Source organism: Festucalex cinctus, chromosome 2 (assembly GCF_051991245.1).
Source record: "Festucalex cinctus isolate MCC-2025b chromosome 2, RoL_Fcin_1.0, whole genome shotgun sequence".
NCBI lineage: Eukaryota > Metazoa > Chordata > Actinopteri > Syngnathiformes > Syngnathidae > Festucalex > Festucalex cinctus.
Genome location: NC_135412.1, coordinates 35,259,369 through 35,277,978, shown reverse-complemented (window position 1 = coordinate 35,277,978; position 18,610 = coordinate 35,259,369). Strand labels below are relative to the sequence as shown.

The 18,610-nt window shown below is 37.9% G+C and overlaps 1 protein-coding gene across 2 annotated transcripts; it reads left to right on the top strand.

Annotated features, from left to right (window-relative positions):
* Positions 1-538: 538 nt before the first annotated feature.
* impdh2 (IMP (inosine 5'-monophosphate) dehydrogenase 2) lies at positions 539-16,967 on the top strand. Of its 2 annotated transcripts, XM_077514838.1 has the most exons (16): positions 539-687; positions 951-1,167; positions 1,255-1,382; positions 2,875-2,923; positions 9,308-9,409; positions 9,626-9,700; positions 9,797-10,003; positions 10,176-10,263; positions 10,695-10,894; positions 12,149-12,239; positions 12,494-12,589; positions 13,146-13,289; positions 14,708-14,852; positions 15,586-15,729; positions 16,374-16,457; positions 16,647-16,967. In XM_077514838.1, exons 3-16 carry the CDS (start codon positions 1,282-1,284, stop codon positions 16,666-16,668), a joined length of 1,548 nt encoding a protein of 515 aa, XP_077370964.1. In that variant the 5' UTR covers positions 539-687; positions 951-1,167; positions 1,255-1,281; the 3' UTR covers positions 16,669-16,967. The 2 variants fall into 2 exon arrangements, with proteins under 2 accessions (XP_077370964.1, XP_077370963.1); XM_077514837.1 differs by having other exon boundaries at positions 951-1,382.
* Positions 16,968-18,610: the final 1,643 nt, after the last annotated feature.

The window sequence follows — 18,610 nt, the reverse complement described above, 5'->3', positions numbered from 1 at the left end:
CAAACAACAGAATGAATGTGTCAGAAGCCTTTTCACCTTTGACATTTGCACACTGGCACCTAATAATACAGAGGTCCAAAATTACTACACAGCTTAATGTACTTCGGTGCCAAGACGGAATTAACTGTTCAGTCACTTTGTTGGTGCGACCCACTTTCAGCCCAGTAGCCCACAATAAAGTGAATGTGAAAGAAAAGCGTGCATTAACATAGCTCAATGGGGCATCGCACTTTTGTTCACAAAGTATTGGCGTGTGAATGCTTGAAACAATTTTAGATGCACGAAAAGAACATTGCAGAAGCAGGCAAAGTTTTATCTTAGGACGTATTCCTTTCCTTGATCCGGGCCACCTAACATATCAATAGTACTGTAATATTTGTTTTGAGCATCAATTAAAAAATAAAAATAAAAGGGCATAAAATCAATACAGTAGAAAGGAAAAACTGGCAGGAAACATTAAGTGGAGTAAGCAGTCCGGAACAGGTGTGTTTTGATTTGAAAAAGAGAGAGAGAGAGAGAGAGAGTCACTGTTTCTGAGGTCGGGTGGCAGAGTGTTTCCAGAGCTGTGGGGCAGAGCGGCTCTGCCCGCAGTCATAATGCTGAGGCGAGCTGGCGGAACGGAGAGATAAATGGAGGAGGAGGACCTGAGCGAGCGGGGATAATGGACACTTGTGGGAGATCAGACAGGTAGGGAGGGGCGAGGTCGTGGATGACCATGTAGGTAAACAGGAGAAGTATAGTAGGCTACAGTACAGTAACATGTTTTAACAATTACTAGATAATTATTGTATCAAATAGTTTACGTATATAGAACATGTTTTTTCAAACGTAAGATTGTGTAACATTAGCGCTATATATAATCCACGCAATAATATTAGTTATATTACTCAACGTTTCCGCCTGTTTTTTATTGACTGAAAATAAATGGCGACCTCCCTTTTTAAAAATAGGCCTCTAATAATTGTCCGGTCCATATCTCCCACGAATAACAGGGGTCGGAGCGGACATGACGTCACTACGAGCTGTCAGACAGGAAGCACATGGTGGAACGAGTCCGAACGTCAGAGGGCTTCGCCACGCTTCTTCACGGCCACCCCGAACCGCTTGACACTTGCTCTAAGGACCGTGCCCAAAGGAAAAGGGGGCAAGAAGAAAGTTCTGATCTAGGTCTTTCCCCGCGCGGTCTATGTGTACACATTGGACATAGCCTCGCCTTTTTATTTTATTATTTACTTAGTAATTTTCTTACTTCAGAGAACAGTGAAGGTGTCATTGGATCTCATGGCAGGAAACCTTTTTAGTGGACAGATCGGCGATAACGTCCCAGAGGACGGACTGACCGGACAACAGTTGGTAAACGGAGGAGATGGACTCACGTACAAGTAAGTTCACAGCCTTGCGCTCTTGTGAGTAGACCCCTGATTAGCCCCTAAATCTTCATTTTCATCATGCCTAACCTAATAAAAACAGGTTGAGGAAGATCCGAGCTGCCCCACTTCATAGAGCTAGGTTCATATCGGCATGATTTGATGAATTTGGTGCGGAACAACACGCCTTGATCGAGCCCTAGCTTAAACAACTTAAAAACACAATTGGGGTAAACCGGAATGAAACATGAAATTTGTTGTAGTGAGACACGTGGAGTCATAATGAACATACAATGATGCGTTTACGGCTGTACTTCGCAACCTGTAAAAAGAAATGTGCGTTTGAATGGCGGCTTGGTGGCTTGTGATTGGCTGGTGACCGGTTCAGTCTCAGATGCTCTTTCAGCTGATTATTAAAATGGACCGTCAAACACACGTTGAATACAAAATGAAAACACTGGCGAGTATAGTACAATGATTAATCGACAACTAATCTATTGTCAAATGAATCGATGCAACTTTTGATAATTGATTAAGAGAGACCTTGTTTAATTTAAAATGCTCCTAATCCTTGGAATTTTAGCCTTTTCACAATAAATACTATCTGCTTTCTGTAGACCTCCTTGAAAGCAGTCTAAATATATCTGTGTTGAATCCAAATAAAATATTTTCAAACACCAAATAATCCACAACATTTCGCATGATATCATGCACCAGGCTCTCTGTTCCCTCAAACTCTTAAATGTACAATTGGCTCGGCAAGGCGTTTTGTCTTTAGCGCTCCCAAAGTATTTGTACACAATGGTTGCAATCGAATCAAATGTTTACATTTACACCTTTGACATATTTAAAGCTAATGATTAATGCATAATAGCAGGGGTTTCTTCTTTTTTGGATACCTTAGGTTAGTATACAGTAAGTAAACTCACTGAGTTGATCAGTATATGAAAATGAATCACACCTTCAAAGCATTCTAAGTCTCATGCTTCAACAGACTGTTGTGGGCATCGTTAGTTCTTTTTTTAGTTTTGCCATCATCATGCATCCATGCTACTTGCGCATGGGCCCAAATGCTTTGAAAGAAGACTCAAAGATGTCATTCTGAAGAGCGTGGTGGCCATAGGGAATTTCGGGCCTGTCCATTTCCGGCATTGGTTGGTGTTAGTCTGCAGTTCACCTGCAACCCCTAGTGAGGTTAAATTCTATACAAAATGGACGCCAGATAGATTAAATGAAACAATAAAGTGAAGTAGCTAACACTACTCACCTTCTAAAGATCAATAGTACAGGAAGTTTTTTTTTTTATAGTGATTGCTGGAATTGGGAAAAGTTTTCTGTCAAATAAAAAATGCAAAAGATGGAGCAAAACAAGCTGACCTGAAGCCTGAGATTTACTTAAAACTGGTGTGACATCAGATTTGTTTGATGCTTGATGGGGTTCCAATTTGGTTGCTCAACTATAGATGACTGGTGATGAGCTAAATAAACCTTGTCTTCTCACTTTCAGTGACTTCCTCATTCTGCCGGGCTACATTGACTTCACTGCAGATCAAGTGGTAAGTCGAGATGGATTGGATGGTCATCGCATGTTGACCAACATGGCAAATCTGATTAACGCACATGTAGTGGTATTAAACTGTGGATTACAAATGTGCCCTCACTAAAGCTCAATATGAATTATTTATTATAAACTAGAGCAGAGAATTGTATCATCCCACAAAACTACTTTCTAATTTAGTATAATAACCCATCCTGTTCAGTTTATTTCCAATAATTGAAATTGTCAATGTGCCTATCAGATCTCAAGAGGCCTATCTTAATTTATGATTAAGTCTTACATGTGTCATTGTATGGACATTGGGATTGCAACAAACAATTATTTATAATCGATTAATTGATAAATCTGATTGAAATAAACGTTTTAATTTCCATCCATTCATTTAAAAAAAATATGTCAAATTGACAGTGCAGAAATCACAAAAATATAAATAAATTATTTTCAGTTCCTGGTTTGGTTTGTAACATGTCAGAAAATTGGTCAAAAAAAATGTTCATCATTGTAAAAGCCATTGTTGGCAAATTAGACTAGGGCTGCCAAGATTAGTCAACTAGTCGACGACCAAAAGCGTTGACGGCTAATTTAAATAGTCGACTAGTCAATTTTACCTAATATATATATATATATCAGGCCTATATTTGTTTTTAATTCCAAAACTGCCTCAACCGCTCGTTTGACTGCCATCATGTACGCACATGCGCACTAGCATTAATCCGGGTCAGACGTGACGTTAGCACCAGCTGTACACAGTATGCTATCATGGCTAACGACATCGGACTTCGCAAGTTTGGGAACATTTCTACAAAGACGCTAAAGCAAATAATGTTCAATGTAGAATATGCAAGACAGACCTTGCCTTTCACGGCAGCACACTGGCAATGCATGAGCATTTGAGACGGAAGCACCTTTTGTCAAATCCTTTTGACGGCGAGGGACAGTGGCTCATCTCAGCCACTGTAAGTTATTTGGATGGTTAGCGTAGCTAAGTGCTAACATGGACGTTTTTTTTTTTTTTTTTTTTTTTTTTATTTTTTTATTTTTTTTATTTATTTTTTTTTTTATTATTCATTCAAATTACAAACAATTAAGGCACACTTTGTCACAAACTATACACTTCGCAGTTGAACAACAAACAAACAAACAAAACAGAGGAAAAAAAAAAAAAGTGAGGAATTTAGTCCAAAAGAAGGTACTGGTCCAGTAAAGAAAATAGTCTCTGGGCAGTTCTGTTAGTCATGAAATGTAATGATTTTTTGTACAATTTGAGATCATTCTTCCAACTATTGATGTGGGGCTTCACCTTGAGGTATCTGCATCTATGAATAAAAGTTTTGCAAGAGAAATTAAATTGTTAACCAAAAAGTCCAAATTCTTTTCCTGTAACAAAATTCCAACTTTAACTGACATCCAATTAAAAGGACACAGTGTAATGTTTTTGGATAATAACCAGCTTTGTACAGCGCACCAAAATTCTGAAATGTGTTCACAATCAAAGAAGATATGTTCCACTGTTTCGATGTCATTCTCACAAAATACACACAAATTATTGTCCCAATTAAATCTTATATGCAAAAAGTGGTTAAGAAGGATAAATATCATTTAATATTTTAAAATTAACTTCTTTCGCTTTATGAGGAATCGGATATGATATGAAACGTTTCCTTATCCTTTTTGCATCAGCATCACTGTAATCCCGTAGAATATATTTTCTTTTAAGTAAGAACGGATAGTACCGTTCAGTTAATACCCTCCTAAAAAGTGTATTAGGCAATTGTTTGCTCCCAAAGAAAACTCCTTCCAAATATAGTGAACACATTTCAGATACATTAGAATGTATCACCAATTGCTGAGTCATTGCTTTAAATTGGGCTGGAATGGCTTTAATAACTCTATTAAATTCCTTAAATGAACATTGAAGGTTGTATTTAACACAAAAGTCTGTATGATTTAAAAAATCACCATGTTTGTTCATAAGATGTGAAACAGCCCAAATCCCTTTATCCATCCAGTGTCCCAAAAACAATGACTTCCGATTGGCGAGAATATAGTTATTATTCCACAGGGGTGAATTGTGGGGTGTAAAATTATGCTTATATATCAGATTCCAGAAACGAAGAGCTTGTTGGTGATAATCAGACAGCTTCACAGGCAGTTTACATACATCATAATCACAGCGCAAAAGAAAATCAATTCCACCCAATTTTAGAAAAATCGCATTAGGAATGGTAAACCAAAAAGAATCTTTATGCAAAATAAATGAATTGAGCCATTTCAATTTTAAAGCACCATTCATAACTGTAAAGTCGATTGCATTCAACCCTCCCTCTTCAATACTTTTGACCACATCAGCTCTTCTTATATATTGACATTTCTTTTTCCAAATAAATTGGAAGTTTATAGTATTGATGAGTTTAGCCAATTTCTCAGAAATTTCGAGAGAAAAGGCGGGATAAATAATTCTTGAGAGACTTTCCATTTTAGAAAGCAAGACCCGACCAAATATAGAAATGTCCCTCTGTAGCCAAGAATTTAGAATGGATTTACATTTATCTACATTTTTGCATACATTTTCTTTTTCCCTTAATTCCCTGTCTTTGGTAACAACAATGCCTAAGTAAGTGACTTTAGTTTTAACGGCAATGTTACAAATTGAGGGTGCTGGTTGGTCATGAAGGGCAAACAATACACATTTATCAATATTTAGTTTTAGGCCTGATGCTCTGGAGAATTGATTAATCAAGGATAAAACTTCAGGAATTTGTCTTTCATTCTTTAAGAATAGTGTCGTGTCATCCGCAAATTGACTAATTAAAATCTTTCTCTCGAAAATGTTTATTCCTTCAATACCACTATTTTTTATCCTAATCGCTAAAAGTTCTGCTACTAGAATGAATAACAAAGGCGAGCTGTTACAACCCTGTCTAATACCCCTATTGACTTGAAATCTTTGGCAGGTACCATGTTCCAAAGCCACAGAACTATTAATGTCCTTATATAACATACCAATCAGATTAATAAATTTCCGACCAAAACCAAAATAGTTGAGAGTATTCAATATGAAGGGGTGTTCGACTGAATCGAATGCCTTATAAAAGTCAAGGAAGAGAATGAATCCCTCCCTCGACAATATATGACTATAATCAACCAGATCTAACACCAAACGTATATTGTTATGAATAGAACGTCCACTCAAAAAACCAGATTGTGTTTCATCAATAAGATTTGACAAACCTTGTTTCAATCTAGCTGCTAAACATCCAGATAGCAATTTATAATCGGTATTGAGAAGTGTGATAGGTCTTAAATTGTCCAATAACCTTTTATCTTTGTTGTGCTTAGGAATTAGTGTTATCAGTCCTTGCTTCATACTCGGCATCAGTTCTTGTTTCTCGATACATTCCTGTATAGCTTTAAACAATAAACATCGGACATCACTCCAGAAAAAATGGTAGAAATTGGCCGTGAGCCCATCGGATCCAGGACTTTTGTTGATGGACAATCTCAAACTGACCGCATCAAGTTCTTCCAATTTTAAATCTGCATCACATATATCTTTAAATGTAACATCAATGTTTGGCTGGAGATTTGCAATTTGGTCAAAAAAAATGGTTACATCAGAAGATGAGTGAACAGATGAATAGAGATTACTATAAAATGCAAAAACCTCCTTCTCAATACTTTGCTTATCTTTACATTCTTTTCCATCAATTAACAAGCTCGTTATAGCCTTATATTCTTGCCGTCTTTTTTCCATCCTGCTGAAGTAGGTTGAGTTTTTTTCCCCCTCTTCCATCCATTTTGCTCTCGATCTTACAAAAGCACCCTGCGCTCTCTTCAAAAAGATATCATCAAGTTTGGACTGCAGAAGCAATAATTTTTCCTTATCATCATTAGTCACATCCGTTTTACTACAACACTGACTAATCTCACAAAACAAATTTCTCTCTTCCCTGCTTTTTTCCCTGTTCAATTTTTTGCTTGTAATAATAGAAAATTCTCTGACTTTGTATTTAACATATTCCCACTTATTGCAAAAGCTAGTTATGCTAATGTCATTTTCAATTTCCTTTATAATGTCTCTTATTTTGGAACAATATTCTTCATTTTTTAATAGAGTAGAGTTAAATTTCCAATAACTTTTGTTTACCTTTTCCCTGTAAGTTGAGTTCAATTTCAATTCAACAACACAGTGATCAGTCAAAGGAGCCTTTGAAATTGATACTTCAGAAATAAATTCTTCAAGCGCTCCTGCAGCAAGCCAGTAGTCAATTCTTGATTTTGCAGTACCATTTGGTTTGTACCAAGAGAATTGTTTCTTCCCAGGATTTTGATTCCTCCAAATATCAATCATTCTATTATCTCTGATAAAGCCTTCCATAAGTGGATTAAAATGATGACTATCAAATCTGGAGGGCCATCGATCATCCCATTCATCAGGAACCATATTCCAGTCACCTCCCATTAAAATCAAATCCGTCGGATGAAGAGCTTTAAGCTCAATCACCTCTGCAGTAACACTTTCTAACATTTGTTTGTTTCGAGCAGAAGAGTTATAGCCATAAATGTTGACTAAAATTAGAAATTGACTGTCTACCATCAAAACTGCAATTAGCCAATGACCTTCTTCATCACTAACATGGACGTTAACGGAGGCGCTTTCAGTATTTAGCACACACTGTGTGATAAAACGTGCAACGTTGTTACAGCTGTTAAGTCCTCTTCTCCTGCCAGGGACCTCCTAACCGATGGTATGAAGACTGAGCAGGCAGACTCTCGTTTTTACGGAGCCCCTCTGGTGTCAGAGTCTGAATTTTTATTTATTTTTTTGCTAATCTGTACCCACAGTTTAGTCAGCTGTACCCACAGTTTAGTCACCTGTACCCACAGTTTAACAATCTGTACCCACAGTTTAACAATCTGTACCCACAGTTTAGTAAACCGTACTCATGGTTTAGCACTTCTGTGGCGTCATGTAATACGCATGCGCACGCAACGTTCGAGTGGTTGCTTGACAGCAGTATTAGCAGCGGCTGCTTTTTATTTATTTATTTATTTATTTATATATTTATTTATTTTTAATCTTAAAGATGAAATTTCTTTAGCCAAGTATGGCGTATTAATTGCGGAGCACAACAAAACACGTCTGCATTTCAACAGCTTTCAGACTTGGCGCGGAAGTAAAAGAAAGAAAGAAGAAAAGTGTTCGAGCGCGTCACAGTGGCACAAGCGCAACATTACACATCAACTGAATACATAAGTCTACAGTTTAAGATGAAAAGAAGCAGCTGTTCGCTGCTAATACTGCTGTCAAGCAACCACTCCAACGTTGCATGCGCATCCGTATTACATAACACCACAGAAGAGCTAAACCGTGGGTATGGTTTCGTAAACTGTGGGTACAGATTAGTAAACTGTGGGTACGGTACAAATTGCTAAACTGTGGGTATAGTAAACTGTGGGTACCGTACAGATTGCTAAACTGTGGGTATAGTAAACTGTGGGTACAGTACAGATTGATAAACTGTGGGTATAGTAAACTGTGGGTACCGTACAGATTGCTAAACTGTGGGTATATTAAACTGTGGGTACAGTACAGATTGCTAAACTGTGGGTACAGTTTACCAAACTGTGGGTACAGATTGTTAAACTGTGGGTACAGTTTAATAAACTGTGGGTACAGATTGCTAAACTGTGGGCACAGATTAGCAAAAAAAAAAAAAAAAAAAATCAGACCCTGACACTAGAGGGGCTCCGTACGTTTTTGTTGTTTCACACAAACTTTTATTTTAGCACTCCTAAACCAGAGACCGTGCACACACACAAGCTCTTCCGGTCTCCTTCTCTTTCCAAAACAACACCGCCCTCCCGCGCCAAAGTGCGGCACTACAGCACTTAAAGGGCCAGGTTTGGCCTGTAACACAGCGATGTTATGGCTAAATAATAAATGTGGCAACGATGTCTTAAAAAAGACTTTGGGCAATTACTTAAGGATGCTGACGATCCGATCCGATTACTCGACTAATCGCGACTACTGTTGGTGATTAGTTGACTAGCAAAATAGTTGTTTGTGGCAGCCCTAAATTAGACATTTGTGAACATCGGCTTTTACGTTTGATTTTGAAAAAACTGGAAGTCCATCATCTTTCATGGAGGACTACAAAAATTTGAGAATATCTACTGTTGTTGAGAGGCCGTAATTCTATGGATTTGGACAATTTTAAGTTAAACAAGAGCTCAACATGATTAATCTGTTGTCACGAATGTTTATGATTAATTCATTAATTGATTCACCAATCAATTAGTTGTCGATGAATGATAAATTGTTGTCCCTCTAATGGACATGTGATGTACGTGCACTTGTCAATTATCCTCCTGTCAACAGGACCTGACCTCGGCGCTTACCAAACAAATCACAATGAAAACTCCCTTTGTATCTTCCCCCATGGACACAGTCACTGAGGCCACCATGGCCATCGCGATGGCAGTAAGCAAGCAAGCATGACACCCAACACTCACTCACTCAGATTGTCTGACAAGATCTCATGAGATTCAACACTTATATCAGACTTATAATTAAGAAACATATTAATGATCTGTTTGTGTTGACACTACCAGAGACATATAAATTATTTAACAATATGTCTGGCCCACTTGAAATCACATTGTCTCATCTCCAACCAGTTGTATGCTCTTCTCCAAGTTAACAGGCGGTATCGGCTTCATCCACCACAACTGTACTCCAGAGTTCCAGGCCAACGAAGTCCGTAAAGTCAAGGTATGGAATGTTGACTGATATGTTTGGAGTCACTAGTTGTAGTCGAAATATAGCCTGTTAACGCTTTCCCATCCTCGTTTTTCCTCCCCACTGCAGAGGTACGAGCAAGGCTTCATCACAGACCCGGTGGTGATGAGCCCTCAGCACCTCGTGAGGGACGTCTTTCAGGCCAAGGCCCGCCACGGCTTCTGTGGTATTCCCATCACGGACGACGGCAAAATGGGGAGCAAGCTGGTTGGCATCATCTCTTCGCGAGACATCGATTTTCTCAAGGAGGAGGAACACAACCTGCCTCTTAGTGAGGTGGCTGACATTTCATTTTGCAATTCTGCAGATGGATTATATGATGGAGGTTGGGTAAAAGTTTACACATATGCAAAATTGTTGGTATACTCTTCTATTAAAATAACTGAAACTGAGACTGGAATTTTCTAATGTTTCAGTCGTTGATTTGTGTGTGACCTTTTTTCGACAGGTAATGACAAAGCGAGAGGATCTGGTAATTGCTCCTGCTGGTGTGACGCTGAAAGAAGCCAATGAAATTCTACAGCGGAGTAAGAAAGGTGAAGACAATTTTGGGTTTCCTTCCTGGTGTGATTGCGTCGTTTTGTTGGTTGTTGTTCACCTTAAATTTGGCATACAGACAAAATCAGTGTTGACAATTGACATGGAGCTGTTGCATGCATGCCTGACCAGTTGTTGTCCTTCGTATAGATGACTCACCTGCACAAGTCCTCTGGGTCCCATCCTTGAATACCTTTTGCACACGTGTTAAGAGTTTGACACGTGTCAATATTTCTTCTTCTTTTTTTTTTCTTCTTTTTTTTTTTTTTTTCAACTCCAATGGAGCCATGTAGTTAACATCCACTTTGCCGGAGAAGCATTATAAACAAACAGTTCTGTGCTCAGCCATTGTTGTCTCAATTGAACCTATGTTCTCCATTTCCATGGAAACATGAAAACAACCGTCTTTTAATCCATGCTCCTCTCCCAGGCAAACTTCCCATTGTAAATGAAGACGGCTGCCTGGTGTCCATCATTGCCCGAACTGACCTGAAGAAGAACCGAGACTTCCCTCTGGCCTCCAAAGACTCCAGCAAGCAGCTGCTATGTGGCGCCGCCATCGGCACACATGAAGATGACAAATACCGCCTGGACCTGCTTGTGCAGAGTGGGGTGGATGTGATTGCACTGGTGAGGACAAAGACATTCTAAGCACACATTTGTTAAGCGACCGACTGCCCTTTTCCACGGTAATGGCAGATACTCAACTTGACATGGTTCGACTCGCTATTGACGCTGTTCTATTGGCAAAAACTGGTACGATTTCGCGTTCTTGTTCAGTAGTGGTTACAAGTATGCAGAGTTGATTCTAAGATGGGCGGTATATAAAGTTCTACCGTGTTGTTAGTTCTGCTTTTGAATATTTTGTAGGATAGGAAAACCTCTAATTTCACTTAATCGCTGTTGTTGCTGAATCCATCCCCAGCAGATGCTAATGTTAGCATAGCCTACCCTATTGGTGTGTTTTAGCGCAGGATGTAGCATTATTTTGCTCCACTGTGTCCACATGGCTTCAGTTTTTTATTTTCTTGCTGCCTCCTAATTGATAAAATGTGTCTCTATACCAGCAGCCCCGTTTTAATAAGTACAATAAATATAGGAGACAGTCATTCTCCACTGTTTGTTGCCATGTCTGGTAGGGATGTAACAATAACAGCAATATCGTGATATCGCGATATTAAAACTGACACAATATATCGTCATCATTATGTCACAATATTAAAAGCAGCACATCTTTTTTTAAAAGTCAAGTTGATTTCCATTTGTGCAGTTCTAGCACCCTCTGGTGGCTAGTTTTTTTGTTTTTGTTTTTTTTTGTTAGTGTAGTCTAATTTTCATACGGCATGTTTTGGCCCGTCTGTTTAAAATCCATACTATTGGTCAGATGAAGGGGCACGTAATATGCTAGTGAACCGAGTCAATATGTGGAGGACTCATTAGAGATTGTAGGTTAATGTGCATTGCTGCGTAATGTACAAATACAATACAAAAATCACAATATTGTTGTTTTTTTTTTTGTTGTTTTTTTTTTAAGTGTGAGCTAATTTTTTTTTTTTTTTTTTTTTTTTACAATATTGTGATCTTTTTTGTATCGCCAACATCCCCACAATATCGTGATAATTATCGTATTGTGACATTCATATCGTGACATCGTATCATGATGTTTGGATATTGTTACATCCCTAATGTCTGGTACCGAGTGATGGATTGAATGTGGTGTAATTTTGTGCTTTGGTAATTTGAAAGCTCTCCCAAACCAAGGCGTAGAGTTGAGCTGATAGTGTGCAGTGGAAAGGAAGCATCCAAATTTGCTTCTGATTTCTTAGTCATTTTTCTTATCATTTATATGAAAATAATGAATGATGTTATATCCTCCATTTACAGGATTCTTCTCAGGGTAACTCAATCTTCCAGATCAACATGATCAAATATATCAAAGAGAAGTACCCAAACCTGCAGGTCATTGGTGGCAATGGTAAGCGTACACATTTTTCAGGATTTCCCCAAAAATATATATTGTTTGATATTAACTTTGTGTTCAGGTTAAATACCACAATGAGCTTTTAGACAGAATTCTGGCTGTGTGAGCAAAATAGGTTTTATTATTGCAATGAACCAAATACTTTAATGAACATTAATTTAGATTTTCTGTAATTATGATTATGTTAGAATATACTTACTGCACAGACTGTATTTTTCCAACATTTTTTGCTTGGTCTTGTCGTTTAGTGGTGACCACTGCTCAAGCTAAAAACTTGATCGATGCAGGAGTGGACGGGCTTAGAGTCGGCATGGGCAGCGGGTCCATTTGCATCACGCAAGAAGGTAATACTGTGTAAACCACACACTGTCCATCAAGCCAACATTTTTCAGTCTTTTTACTGGCTCTCAGTCCTGTGTGTAATAAATCGATGGGGGGTTTGTAGGGGGCCTGCGAGTGGACCCTCTTTCACGTAGTCTGACAGACGGAATGCTGGCCTTGTGTAAACCAAATGTTCAATATCTGAGACTTACTAACCACTCGCCTTTGTGTTGAAAGCAAATGTCACACTGACATCGCCACACATCTCACTATCTAAACAATACATTTTTGAAAGCAGTAATTTTGGGGTCTACAGTATGTATGTCTGCTAAGAGCTTAATCTTTCTCATTGCCAGAGAGGTCAGTTCATTCACAACATGACTCTTCAGCACATCTACCATGCCTTATTGATTACAAATAATACATTTTTACACGTTACTGTAATTTAATATCAATTTCAAGATTCATCTCTGAAAGATGAATACCATTTTATTGTGCAAGTTATTTTACATGTCAAAGGCTGTAAACGTGTTCACATCTCTGTAGCTAAATGCTCCTCCCCTCTTATCTTCCGAACAGTCCTGGCCTGCGGCAGACCTCAAGCCACAGCAGTCTATAAGGTGTCCGAGTACGCCAGATACTTTGGTGTGCCCGTAATTGCCGATGGCGGCATTCAGACTGTCGGACACATCGCCAAAGCCCTGGCGCTCGGCGCATCCACAGGTATAAGTCTGCTAGACCTCCACATTGTTCAGTTTTAGCCATGCTTCCCTTATGAAATATTAGAATTTGAATGAGTCCAGGCAGCACAGTTGAAAATGTTTAGAACATTGGCCTCACTGTTCTGAAGTTCGGAGTTTGAATCTGAGCTTTGGCCTTCCTGTTTGCAGTTTTCATGTTCTCTCTGTGCTTTGTGGGATTTATACAGGTACTCTGGCTTCTTCCCACATTCCAAAAAAACTGAATCTTAGGTTCATTAAAGACTTCAAATTGCCCAAGTTGTACCACATTTCTTGCTCAGTCATCTGGAAATCAGCGTCAGCTCACCAGCGACCCTAATCAGTATTAGCAGTAGGGATGTCATGATAAGGGCAATATCGTGACATCGTGATATTAAAACAATATCGTCGTCGTCATGTTCACAACATTTAACACTAAAGGAACACATCTGTTAAAAAAAAAAAAGTCAGGTTGATTTCCATTTGTGCAGTTCTATCACCCTCTAGTGGCTATTTTATTAGTGCAATTTAATTTTCATTAGGGATGTTTTGTCCTTCTATGTTTAATATCTGTGCTCATTGTAAGATGAAGGGGAACCTAATTTGCTTGAGAAGCGATCAATGTGTGCTTGTGTGCTACCGTTGCTATTAGAGATTGTAGGTGGTTTATATGCATTGCTGTTATGTACAAAAGTACAATATTGTGCTTTTTTTTTTTTAGTATGAGCTTTTTTTTTTAAATAATATGATCTTTTTTAAATAGCGCCAACGCCCCCGCAATATCGTGATAATTATCATATTGTGACCTTTATATTGTGATATCGTATCGTGATGTTTGGAAATCGTTACATCCCTAATTAGGAGTATAAAATAAAAGAATGGATTGATGATGATTCAATATTTTAACTTTCCAAACTTTCATACAAGTGTAAAAAGAAAAAAAAAAAAGTTTGTCTCTGTCATGTTTGAACAAGAAAACAACACTCAAACGTATGGTTGTACTGCATTTTCGGTTCAGCCTGGCATTTCACACAAAACGCCACAATGTCATAATAATAATAATAATAATAGTAATAATAGTAATAATAATAATACATTTTCTTTGTAAAGCACTTTACTTTTGAAATCAAACCTCAAAGTGTTACAATGGGCCCAACATAAAACACAACAAAAAACAATATATTAAAATAGCAAACAGTAGAACCGTTAAAAGCACTGTAAATAAAATACAACAATCAGTCTTAACTTTTTGCGAAAAGTGTTTACTGTAATTGTGTGTGTGTTTTTTTTTTTTTATTGCATCGTTTATAAACTGTTTACTGTATTGTCACTCTAAACTGAATAAAAAGGATTATGTGCTGCATGTTAGTTTCCAAACCACTTTTCTCTCACAATTCAATTGTCCCTTGCATCTTTGTGCAGTGATGATGGGCTCTCTGCTCGCCGCCACCAACGAAGCTCCCGGTGAATATTTCTTCTCAGATGGCATCAGGCTAAAGAAGTACCGTGGAATGGGCTCTCTGGATGCCATGGACAAAAACCTGGGGTCGCAGACCAGATACTTCAGGTGTGAAAACATACTCCTCAACCTTGTATGTGCTTGGAGTTGTTGAGTGCAGTATGAAGAGCACATTAAGTTGACCACAAGATGGCAGTAATTAGCCTGTGTACTGCTGTGAGTCATACGATCGATTAGAAATACTAAGGTGTCACAATAGGTCAAAATAAAATGATTTTTGGTGAAATTGTCATACTAATGAAAATATTCAAGGCAATACACAGACTTTATTTGAACAAATATTTGTTTATAGAGCTCAGGCCTTTCAACCTGATTTTTCAGCATATAACTTGATAGGTTCCACAGAAAAAAATCTGTCTGCCAATTTATCTTCTGCAACAAAATATTTTCACTATTATTTCTATCAAAGCAAGCAGACTCAAATCTATGTAACCTCGCTGTTTTGACTGGATATGGACTTAAAAAAAAAAAAAATCCAGACTGAAATCTGGAGGCGTCATAATGCGTTAAGTCTCCCGCAAAATGAGGAAGTGGCAGAGCTACTTGACACCTCTCATTGTCCAAGAGAGTGAGTTGATTTGTTCGCAGGTGAACACACACATTTGAACATAGTCAACATGTTAAATTGTTAATAAGATGTCACAATAACTGATGATGTGGGAAAAGATGAATACTATGGATTGGTGAATGCCCGTCTTTACCCTTGGTCTCTTACACCTTTAATTATATCATTGTTTATTAGGAAAACTGACCTGTCATGTGTTTGTGTTTGTATCCACAGTGAAAGTGACAAAATCAAAGTAGCTCAGGGTGTTTCAGGAGCTGTGCAAGACAAAGGCTCAATCCACAAGTTTGTCCCCTACTTGCTGGCCGGCACCCAACACTCCTGTCAGGATATCGGCACCAAGAGTCTCACTCAGCTCAGGTACACACAGGGTGGGTGGGTTTGGGGGGGGGATACAGTGCGTGCTCTGACACACTGATAATTTCATCATTTTTTTTTCTTTTTTAAAACTAAAATACGATCAAGTGACTAAATTATGACCAATACTTTAATTTATGTCAAGACTGTAAATAAAATTTCTTGTTAAAATGAACACTGGTGACATCATAGTGCATAGTGCATTCTCACAGCACTTTGTGGTGTGGGAAGCGTATACTTCCGCTTATTACTCCACTCCTTTCTGCACAGCGTTCCTTCTTGTACAGAAAGTTTGTGCGATTTACAGTATATGACGTTTTAAGGTTACAAGTGGTATGCTTGCAGCACAGGGTTACAGTCTTACTGGTTTCACTTCAGTTATGATGTCTTGATGACTTGATGTGAAAATACTGAATGATTCAGGGCCCAAAAATATTTCTGGTGTGCTACAAAAAGCACACAGACCTCTCCAGTTATCAGAGGGTAGATCTGTCAACCTACAAATACACTTCCTAATCGACAGAGATTTTTTATTTTTTTTTCCCCCCGTTACTACTGTAGTGTGGACATCAATTTAATCTTTTCAAAGTATCACCTTATATCATTGCAGTGCAACTATGTGCTGACCAATTGTCTTTTTGTGTCAGAGCCATGATGTACAGTGGAGACCTGAGATTTGAAAAGAGAACAGCATCGGCTCAAATGGAGGGCGGCGTCCACAGTCTGCACAGGTACGCACTTGCACGGGACCGCACCTCAAGCGATTTCGCAAGAAGTCCTGCCATCTGGGCACAGTACAGGTTCTTCATTTCAGTGGTTGTTCAGGCTTCCTCTTTAAATAAACACCGGAGCCGTCTTTCTTGACAGGAAATGCCGTGGTCAGTCAGTCCTGTGATTTGTATCTTTTCTTTTCGTGACAGTTATGAGAAACGTCTGTTTTGAAGAAGATCCTTCATCTGGAGACTGTCCTTCCGAAACACTGATGCCAAAATTCTCTTGGGCTTCTTTCATATTATCTATTAATGTTGTCACAAACACGCACGTGCACGACATCAGAGCATTTCTATTCATCAAGTCTTCCAGTTATTTAGCATCATCTATGCATCCTCGAATAATGTGTGAATGACAACTAAAGCCTTATCAGTCAATGCACATTTGACTGTCTTCTAATGCCTTCCATGTTGTTTGTCCACTATACAGCTCTGTTCATTTTCAGAGAATAAAAGTTCAGCTTTTTTTCACTGAAGGGCTCACTTGCATTTGTTTAAAAAAAAAAGAAGAAAAAAAAAGCCTAAAATGGCCTCATAAATAAGTGTTTTAATTTGTTCAATGGGTATCTTCTTGCTGGAAAAGTGACAAAAGACTTAAAGATGTGATATTAATGTAAAATATGTATGGGCTATTTTTCTTTTATTTTACATTTGACAAAATAACATTTTTACCATTACATGCATACTCAATGTCATGTTTTGATAAGTGAAAAGAAAACTACGATTTTATGGAATGCTTCAAAACATCAGGAACATAAACTATTTTACAAAGATAAAAAATATAGATTATTTTACATTGATGTCCCTTAAAGCAACATTTCAAATTATTTTTGACATCTGTCATTTACAGCTAAAAGATTTAACAAAAGCTTAGGCTAGCGTGAAAACTTTTGGACTTGCTAGACTGGTGATAATATGCAAAATGAAGGAAGATGCTTTTTGTAGCTAGGTTATGACATTATTTACCAAGAAATTAATATTCTGTGAATTAATGGAGGAATAATATTAGTTTGTCTTCAAAATGATGGTTTGAGGTCAAAATATCACTAAGTTTTTTTTTGTTTTGTTTTTTGCAATCTGAAATGAAAGTTACATAAACTATGCCTTTTAAAATATGAGCTTGAGTAGATTCCATTTCATTCATGTACCTAATGAGGACAAGCGCAATAGAAAATGGATGGATTCATAGTTCAAGTAGTTGTTAGTAATAAACACTTTAATATATATAATTAAACACATTACATAACGTTCACATCTCGTCATTGGTTATGGAGTTTTTCCTCGGGCAAAGGAAGGCCAGGCCATGACCGCTCACCTGCAGCTCGTTTCCTGGGAGGATCAGGTAACGCCGACACATTCACCGGACTTTCCAGGCCTGCCATGCGACAGACCTGTGGGAATTGTAGTGGTCACACTCTGTTGGTCTCTGCTCATCATTGACACATTCACAGTTAAACGGCATGAAGGTGAGTCCAGTACAGTATGTGGATTGTATTACAACTACAGTACAGGATTGTCTCAGAAATTAGAATATTGTGATAGTCCGTTATTTTCTGTAATACAATTAAATAAGCAAAAATGCCATACATTCAGGATTCATAACAAATCAACTGAAATATTGCAAGCCTTTTATTGTTTTAATTGCTGATTATGACATTTTATTTTACCTGGTCTGAGGAAATATTCTGAGATAGGATATTTGAGTTTTCTTAAGCTGTAAACCATAATCAGCAATATTAAAGATAATAAAAGGCTTGCAATCAGTTGATTTGTAATGAATCCAGAACTTTTATCACAATATTCAAATTTTCTGAGACAGTCCTGTATACCATCAACGATATCTCAGTCTCATCTAGCTAGAAATTTCAACCTTTGATATTCTACAACCTATCTGCACAAACACTATTAAAAAATACAGTTCAAACGTTTGTACTGTACATCAATTTCACCATATTTGACACAGTCAATATTATAGGTTTTGATAAGCGGTTTCTTTTTTTTCTCTCAATAAAAGTCTACATTGCTAAAAGTCTGATTGGTTTTCACTTTTCAGAATCTAAGAGAATTATAATTGTCTTGACACACCTGCAATATGTGTAACTGTGAATAGGTTT